This window comes from Ostrinia furnacalis, unplaced genomic scaffold (genome assembly GCF_004193835.3).
Source record: "Ostrinia furnacalis isolate ACB-3 unplaced genomic scaffold, ASM419383v2 OfSCF6932, whole genome shotgun sequence".
NCBI classification, from domain to species: Eukaryota; Metazoa; Arthropoda; class Insecta; order Lepidoptera; family Crambidae; genus Ostrinia; species Ostrinia furnacalis.
Genome location: NW_021137171.1, coordinates 60,826 through 70,699, shown reverse-complemented (window position 1 = coordinate 70,699; position 9,874 = coordinate 60,826). Strand labels below are relative to the sequence as shown.

Genomic DNA, 9,874 nt, shown 5'->3' with positions numbered 1-9,874 from the left:
GGCATTATGCATCTCTTTCTATCACACACTTTTGTTGCTAGTGACATCTCGTTCACTCAGTTATTTGTTGCTATATTCCGCTAGGTATATTAACTTTATGTATTTCTTTCTATGAAAGACGACGCAGTGACACCACTCCGGCTCGGTCGCACCGCTGCCGCAATGTATCGTGTGCTTTGGCTCTTTCTGCCGAATAAACAACTTGTCTTATAAGTTATGGTATCAATTTAAAAGATACGCTTTGCATGTGCAAAATGCAATCAGCAAACGATAAAAAGATTATTAAGGCTTCTCGCATACTTTGTGCTAAGTAATTGCCTTTTTATATCAAGATCGCTTGGAAGTGAATAAAAAAATTCAAATGGAAATAATTTGTTTACGATTTATTACGCTCAGGTCAATCTTGGCGAAATTTAAAAATGCTGGGTAAATAAAAAATACTACACTCGTATTGGTGCACTTTGCATTTTTCGTATTGACCGTTTATGTAAAATATTTTTAAATTCTTTATATGAGTTTAAAGTAAAAATACACACGATCCTCCTTCTCATTTGGAAGTTTAAATGCTATCACAAAATAAATGATACTACAGTTATTAATAAGACTCAAACGAGTATCTATTCAAATACAAAGTACTATCATTTATTTTAGATAGCAAATATCACTATGACCTAGCTAGATTAATGATATCGTATATCTGTTAATAGTGCTTGATAAAGATCTTACAGTACTAATGAGTTATGTAGAAAAATATCGGAGTGAGGTCAGTTTGCCAAATGTGACCGTGAAATTCTTTGATGTTATTTATTAATAAATAAATTATAACAATTTATTGCACAATAACATTTTAGAAATTCACGAGAAACGTCACTATGAAGCAGTTAAATTATCTATACTTATAATACATCTGTAGAGAGGTCAATTCTGTACATGAAATATATTTTCAAAATAACTATCAGGGGGTGATTAGTGATTGATACTGATGCCAAAAATGCAATCAGTAAAATTTTTGTCTGTCTGTCTGTCTGTCTGTCAATATGTTCCTTATAGAAACAAAAACTACTTGACGGATTTTAACGAAACTTGGTACAATTATTCTTCATACTCCTGGGCAGGTTATACTTAGGAATTCCCACGGGAACATCCTTTTTTATGAAAAATCTAAACCGCTTAAGTTAGACGCTTGTAATTTGGCATGCAGGTACCTTAGTAAACCTAAAGCTTAGGTACAACAGGATATTGCAAAATTCCTACGGGAACGGGAGTTATCGGGAAAAAACATTTGTATGAAAAAATCTAAACCGCGTAAGATAGATGAAGGGGGTAAAACGGGGTCCACGCGTACGAAGTCGCAGGCGGCCGCTAGTTACACATATGATAGTGTTTTTCAAGTGTTTTACCTACGTTTGATACCATATAATATTTTCATCTTTCATTCTAAGGCTGAGTTCCACCACCTTATTTTAACCGTGACTATAACCGTGACTGGTGTTTTTTGTATGAAGTTTGATAGACTATTGACGTTAGTTAAAGTTAAAGTAAGATGGTGCAACCCAGCCTAAGAAGCAAGTGATTGACCGCGGAATTTGTGAAATAATCTGGATTCGTCACTCTACAACCTACAGATTTTATATATTTTTTTGTTATTTCTATGTAACTATATTACACGAAATATAACAATATTATCGAGGATCGATTTTTCAACAGGATATTATTAAATAAAACTTTCATTGAAGCTTTCTTATTTTTAATTTTCTGGTGAATTATTTGTGATCCATTGATGTTAGTTAACAATTTACTCAATTTGTCATAGCATCAAAGCTGTGTAGCATTACTTTATATCTCCGATTTCATCGCATACATAAATAAATAACCAATTTGTTTTTTTTTATTTAACCTTTCTTAAGCTAATGCTAATAGAATAACTGTCAAGATGATCAATGCATTTAATCAATTTGTTCGTAACCGATCAGAGCTTTGCATATAAATATTACATTATTATTTAGGATTCAGCGAAAACATATTTTATGATTATTTAATAAATAAAACAAGTGAAGGTTTGAAACAATAATACGAATAAATCGTAGAAATACAACTTTATTATCACATTTCATAAATAAATATCTAAGTACGATCTAAGCGCTTAACCTAATGTATAAATTACAATTACCTAAACATTTTCAAAGGAAACTAGGTTGATCCTAGTATTGTTCAAATGTCAAATTATTATGTTTTGTTATGTCATCTATAATAAACAGTCGAGTGTAGGAATGGTTTGCGAAGCCTAGTTGAAATACTGATTCATGCTTAGATTATTGGGACAAAAAGGGAAGATACAGCATACTCAAACGAAGTCCTTCATCAGAGGTCACAATCGGTCTGACCTACCAAATACACGCGCGCAGAGCCGTCTTGTATGTTAAGAAAGTGTACGAACAATTCAAGTACTAACAACAATTTCCACGGCATCACTTTTCATTTATAAAATACAACTTTATTTCACTCACTGACACTGACATTCACCATGTTGTCAGGGCCATCTTCTTTCAAAGCAAATGAAAGCACATGCCGAATCTTCGCTTTTCGTTAAAATCTAAGGATTCATGAGAGTTGTGGAGTTGATGTTCATTCTACTTTCTTCAGCACCCATTTCCCGGAGTAGGGTGTTTCTATTCTTCGCTGGACCGGCCTGAAACCGTTCTCGTCGGCTGTGTAGTCCACCCTGTATAAGAAGCCGTCGGGGCCGATGTACTCGTAGAAGCCTTTCGAAGCAATGCCCTCATCCTCAGTGTTCGGGTTTTTGATGAAAGCTTTTTCTTCGGCGCGAATCTTGTTTTCAGTTTCGAAACTGTGGACAAGGAGAAAGATTTTAAGTATTTTTTCATGTCGTGCTACAATTGTTTCGGGGCGACTGAACGATGTTTCTGTTATAAAAAGAAGATTTCGATTTTCTGATATTTCTAAGACAATAATTTATGTGTTATCTTTTTTTTTTATTTATACTTGGAAGCGGGTAAAATTTTGTTTATTTATCTGTTGGTAATTCACACTGCTGAGAGAGTTTCCAAAAAGTTTTGTTTTTTAAATGTTCTTCTAATTCAGGAACCCATCCCCAAATATACTTTTAATTTCAAAATGCGTGTGCTTAATCAATAGAGAAATTAGTTTCAATAGCTAGCGGCTTCCACCAATCGTTTTTTTATGCATAATAAGGCAGATATTTGCAAGCCAAGCAAAGTCACGGTATCACGCTAGTCCTAAACTGCTTTGATTGTACCTGTAGGTACTCGCGGCTTTTCAAAGTTCACAGTTTTCGTGTAATAAATTAGTGTTTTAACAAATTCCATACAATAAATAACATTGGAGCATTGTGTTAACAGTGGCAGCTTATCTTATAATTTATGATGGGCCAAATGACATACGATGATGGGATGAATTAATAGTGATATTGTGCAAGAAATCCTTCATTTTGATGATTATTAAGCCTCTATAATAATGATTCAATTATACATTCCTACGCTGTTAGCCATTGTGTTAGTTATTCGATTATAATTATGTATAAAAGCCATTCGGAATTCTTTAGTAATTTCATTAATAATTTTACTATTCCGTGAACAAGGAAGTTCAATAAACTAGTTATGTTACGCGCATCATAGCAACATAAAAGATGCGTGAGTCACAGTGTTGCGATGTTAAATGTAAATATGGGTAAAGTTCTATCAATCACAGATATTAATATGAATCTTGGAATTCTCTAGAAAGAAAAGTATAGTTGAGATCTTAAGGTCTTGGATACTTGAATAAAGATCTTAAACTTTCGCATTCCATTTCAAGTAAAATAGAGAAACACGTGTCTCAAGTTGTGTTTTTCTTTTTTATTATCTTCTTTGGTGTCAGCTTAAGGTCTGGGGGCATAACCAAGCTTTTTTAAATTTATAAGCTGTCTACATACATATTATCAGACCAATAGCAAATCAAATTAATGTGCCCTCCAGAAGACGAAATCACATAAATGTTCATTGATTCAAGCTTGTAATGTCTTAATAACAAAATGACTTAACACTTTCTTGTCCCGCTAAATGAACACAGTTCAAACCGTTCAAACTTCAATCAGAACGGAAGTGGTGAGTATGTCTTCAAAACAAGATTTTAAATGATGACAGCACCATTATCTATTAAACCTCTTAAGTGTTGTTCCGCTTTTTTCAATGTGAAGATAGACGTAACAATCCAAACGGTGTGTCAACATATTATTACCGCTTTAAATGATTATAAATAGTTTTGAACTCTGACCCACGTGACGACTCGGTCAAGGCCCGCGGTATTTTGTTGCGAATGATCTGTATTATTCATACAAATGAAGGATGACCCTTGGAGTTATTTGTTGTAACAAATTCTCGCCTTCCTGTTATTATAGGCTTTCGTTTTGCAAAAATAAAAATAATATTACAGTACAAAAAAAAAATTTTTTATACACATTAGAATCATTTTAAAATTTGGATCGGCTTCGTTCTTTTAATTGTCTAATAGATCTTATTTGGATTCACTTTATTTTTAATTTTATTTTACTTTATATTTACTTCAAACTTTTAATTATGGTGACATTGTAAATCAAAAAGATTCCAACATGCAAATTAATACGATAAGAATGATAATTGTTGAGACAAGGTTGCCCGAAGTTGTATACGAGCCTCCATAAATTTCACAAATTACATAGCGACTATGTTAATTACATTATTTACATAGTTTGACGCTATTTTGTTCCATAAATCAATTTTCGTTAACTCATGGCTAATGTGATAACTATGCCAGTGTCACTTTACTAATCAAAGGACAATGTCATGTCATTTTTAGTGTAAACAAATAAGAAAATACCTTCTTCAAAAACCGGTTTTATTACATCATATAAATATGTAAGAGTATTGTTGTATTTATCCACGATATTCTTAGATGTCCATACTGCAATTTCTTACACGTATAACATAATTATGTTGATCATTGATCATTAATAATAAAAGAGATGAGGGTTGATTGAAGTCCGAAAAGCAACCTCAACTATGGTCCCGGATTCGAATCCCATGGGAGAATAAGTATGTTGAGTGTGAGCTTCTTGAAGTTAGTATCTAATAATAAAGTATGTTGTCCGTTATTTAGTCGACATAGTAAAAGCTCTACCACTTTGGGACGTAGTTATTTATCTGGTAGTTGAAAACTATTAATTTATTTATACCATAAGATTCAGTAACTTTTTAATATCTCGATTTTAGGTAAGGTAAGGTTAAAGTAAAATATCATGTAACGATTGTAGCAGTAGCATATGTGTGAACTTTCGAAATGCATGAATGAACTTTCGTTTGAATGTCACATACCTTATATTGTTTACTTGCTAATGACTGATAATTAATGTCCTAGCTTTATGTGTAAGCTCTATCACTTAAATCTCTATTATTTATGGTGCTTAATTAAGCTTACACATTACATTACATTTCAGAGGACGCTTTAATCGAAGCGGAGCTTTTCTATGAAAAAAGCTCTGATGGATAAAGCAATTACTAAATCAATAAAAATAACGATATTTTGAAATAATAAAACTGTGAAATGTTTTTTTTTTTTTCAAATTGGTCCTATTGGTTTTGAACTACTTTTTATGCAAGTAGATGTACAAAATTTACAATGCCCTACACCCTAAAATTTCAGTATCACTTAGGTGCACGATCCATTTATTAACTTTGTTCCGGACCGTAATTTGCTATTTAGCTGATGTTATTTTTTACTAAACCACAAAAGATGTCAGTGATAATAAAATAGCGGAAGACGTGTAAGAAATCGTGATTTTTTACACCTCCCATTGAACTTATTCTTCCGAGGCCGCGTCTGACAAATGCTTTTAGCGCTACATAATAGTCGCATTTCTAAGGTGCTAATGACAGATACTTATGATGCGCCAAATATTTGACCAGCTTTCGACTGTTGTCTTAAGTTTTATCGAGAAGTTTTATTGCTGTATATTGAATGAAACATTATTTTTGACACTTTGAATCTGTATTTTACTAATAATATAAAGCTGAAGAGTTCGTTTGCTTGAACGCGCTCATATCAGGAATTACTGGTGAAAAAATATATTTGTTTTGGATAGCCCATTTATCAAGGAAGGCTAGGCTATGAATGTCACCCTATAAATTGCATTAACATTTTAGTTTGTAATTTTACTTGTCTGTTTGTTAACCAATATGAATTTATTTGAAAACGAGGATCTAATTTTTATACCACTTACTTAAAATTTTGATAATTTTGTTGTTTAAATTTTGACCCTAAGCAAATATTATTGACTAGTACACATTAAACAAATATTGCTACAATATGCAAAAAATCTCCCTGGAAAAATATTTACGCGTGTGAAGATGCGGTTGCGGAGCTAGTTTTTAATGAGCCCTTTATATTCAATGTTTTCCTTGTATATGCAGTTTTTTAACGCATTCCTAAGTTTAGGTCATAAAATGTGCTATGTGCATTTGACTTAAAAAAGTGTGATGACAATTTATTACCTTGTCCCAAACTTTCCGACTAATATAATTACGTCACTTTTCAACTTTAGGAAATTGTGTACGTTAAAATTACATGTTTATCGGCAGCAAATGCCGCTATATCCGCAATAACATTTTTGCATTATGATTAATTTTTATTTAATGACATATTAGACTTGTAATAATGTAACAATAAGCTGACTGAAAAGGCAATGAACTTTGTAAGGGGATTATTTTCTTAAGTAAAGATAAATTCATATTTAAAACTTTGTTCACAATAGCCTGTTTGATCATGTCAAGATTTTTCGAACGCGTTATATTGGGAGTCTTCCGATCAAGCGCGATAGAGTTTTTGTTAGATCCAAATCTAAAGAGACAAAGTCGCAAGCAGATGTTATGTTTATAGTAACCGCCTCTGTGGTCTAGTGGAAAGACCAACTTTCTCAGACCTAAAGTCTCGGGTTAGATTTCCAGGTGGGAGAAAAACATAAGTAAGTAATATGATAATTATTAATCCGCCCTATCTCAGCCATGGCGACCTTTTCGACTCCTGTCTTGAAGGCGCTCTTGCATTCGGATGCAAGATGATAAAGATGGCTCACGTAGCCCATCGTCGTGTCAAACCCCCTCGCATATTGAGGGTTTATTGACATAAATAAATAATTGTTTACTTACTCGAAGTCGTATTTATCCTCCTCATAATTATGCTTCTGCCTGATAATCTTGATCCCGTTATTCCTGTAGTACCCATCCTTGTAGTAAGGTAACAGCTCGTCAGGAGGGGTCAAGACATGCTGGTATCTGTCCACAGTCGCTTCTCCTACGTAGGGCTCGTAGTCGTGGCTGTAGGGCCCGTAGCCGCCGTCGTAGGGGTTGTTGATGTGAATGTAAGGGTTCGGTATGTGGATATACTTTCCTTCGTCGGTTGGGATGTACCTGGAAGAAGGAGACGGTAATGGTTAAGACAATGATATTCTTCTATTAGCATATTTTTTAGGTCTGGCAGACTGGATGCAGGCCGCTACCAACCATGCGATGTGGAAATCATTGGGGGAGGCCTATGTTCAGCAGTGGACGTCCTGTGGATGAAATGATGGTGATGAATTGATGATAATTAGGTCGTAGAAAACTATAGGTATTAGGTAAGGTAAAGATCAGTGTAGGTAAGTGCAGAAAAGGTGAGCTTACACTTCAATTTCTGAGCCCTTGAAACTTTTCATTGTCAAGGACAACATGACCTTGGTTTGTGTTTATGATTAAGCACCAGCTCTTGTTTGCGGATTTGATGTGAAAAAGGGTGATGTGATGAGCACGAGCAATGAGCATTTTTAACGTTTTTAATAAGGTTAGTAAGTATAGATATTTGTTACTCTTATATTTATAATATCTTTCCTTCTATGTATGTTTAGCTGTCTTTATTGTCTTTTGGTTTTTAAATATGTATGTCTCTATAGTTTATGGATTTTTAATGTCTGAAATAAAACATTATTTAATTTCATTTCATATATTTATCATATCGCTAAATATTTTCATTTTTTATTTATTTTATGACTAGGAAGTTCAAGTGATGTGAAAATTTAAATATTGTTTTGATGTTTACGAATTTTTTATGTTCTTTTGTCAACTTAATTTGGATAAAACAAAGGTGATCGACTTTTGCATATTCAAACAGCGGAATGCCGTTAGCATTTAGTTAGACAAACAGATTTTCAGACCGTGAATTATGTTGAATGTATCAACTAGTTGGCATTTACTCACTTGCCGTCGTCCCCATATTTGTACGGATGCCATTTGCCGTCTTCTAGTGGTGATCCCGCTACCGTGAGTATGCATACTGCGATTGTGCACTGTGAAAACGGGATACATGACTTTAAAATATTGGTAAAAAATAAATTTAGTTTCGAGAAAATAGGTGCAAGTATGAACACAACACTAGTGTGTTATTTTAACATTTATTTTTATTGAAATAAAAATTATGATTTTATTAAAAAAATAAATAATAAACAAATCATTTTAAGTTAAAAGGAAAACAAGTAATCTGAAAATTATATTAGGTGAAAAAATAAACTTTTTTTGGGAAAAAATAATTTTCAAAAATATTTTTAAATAAATTAATGTTTTTGCAAAAATGTTAATAAAATCAAAAAAGACTACTGAAATTAAAAAAAAACGGATGCAACTCACAAGGACAGCTTCAGTCGAATACATCCTGTGCACTTTTTCGGGAATTTTTCTATAAAAAAAATCACAAACGTTACAAATCCAGGCACTTCACTGTATGCAACCGATCGCGACCACAATGCGGAAACCGTTCACGGCCGCGGTTGTACACTCCTTAGAGAATTTCAAATCGTTGTGTTGATTTCGAAATAAGCGCTTCTCTTTTATACATTTGCAACATCAACTCTACTGTCCGGAGCGTGCGTCATACACGCATACTAACAAGCGCACGCATTTTAACAGAATACACTTGGATTTATTTTATTGGGGTATTGGTGTCATATCGGAATTATCGCAAGTGCTTTCATGATCGTGTCTTACTGGATTTATTGTAAGTCATTTGTACGGTCAAGATGACATGTAGGTACATCAAATAGAAAGACTTGCAAGAAATGGAAATGTTGGAAAGCTTGTACTAATTTTACAGATTCAATTGTAACATTTATACCTTGGAGATTAAGATAGTGTTTTTGTGCTTGAGGATTCTTGGTGAAGCTCTCTTCCACCTTCGCCTGATCATGACTTCCCATTAGGTGAGATGCAGGTCACGAGCTTTTCTGCTGTGGCTGAAAAAAAAAAGTTGCTGGTGTTAAGAAGACTGCCTATTTAGGTTGAGTTTTGCTAGCTCATTAAACATAATTCACATGTATTTATAAGAATTTATATATAATTTAAATACAATTAATTATATCCTAGATAACACTCAGATACTAATCTAATACCGACTTAGTATACCTATTTGTCTAAGCTAAAAAAGTTGTTTATGACTTATTGCACTACATTAGGCTATTGACCCCTTACGAATATGTTCCTTCACAAATATGTTTTAAAATACCTCTTCGAAACATAAACTTGAAAATTACAGGAAAAAGTTTCATGCTTTACATTTCATAATTTGAAACGAAAGATATTTCTGCATAAGAACATGGTGTAAAAGTATAAATGACAATTGAGATGTATTTTTATTGTGATTACATGGTAATATTATCTTTAAATACGCATAAAGTGATAGTGGAATTGCAATGCTTGTATGCAGATGCACTTTACCTCGGTTTGAATGAAGTTTTTGTTCGGTACGGTGCCTTATCCGGCAGTGTAACCTTAACATATCAAAATAAAAGTATCTCTTT

At 33.2% G+C, this 9,874-nt stretch overlaps 1 protein-coding gene across 1 annotated transcript; it reads right to left on the bottom strand.

Moving 5' to 3' along the window:
* Positions 1 to 2,081: 2,081 nt before the first annotated feature.
* CPR1 (cuticular protein RR-1 motif 1) lies at positions 2,082 to 8,871 on the bottom strand. Its single transcript, XM_028318565.1, has 4 exons — positions 8,709 to 8,871; positions 8,283 to 8,371; positions 7,200 to 7,460; positions 2,082 to 2,848 (listed from the first exon to the last, which is right to left on the bottom strand). Exons 1-4 carry the CDS (start codon positions 8,730 to 8,732, stop codon positions 2,626 to 2,628), a joined length of 597 nt encoding a protein of 198 aa, XP_028174366.1. The 5' UTR covers positions 8,733 to 8,871; the 3' UTR covers positions 2,082 to 2,625.
* Between the last annotated feature and the right edge of the window lie 1,003 nt (positions 8,872 to 9,874).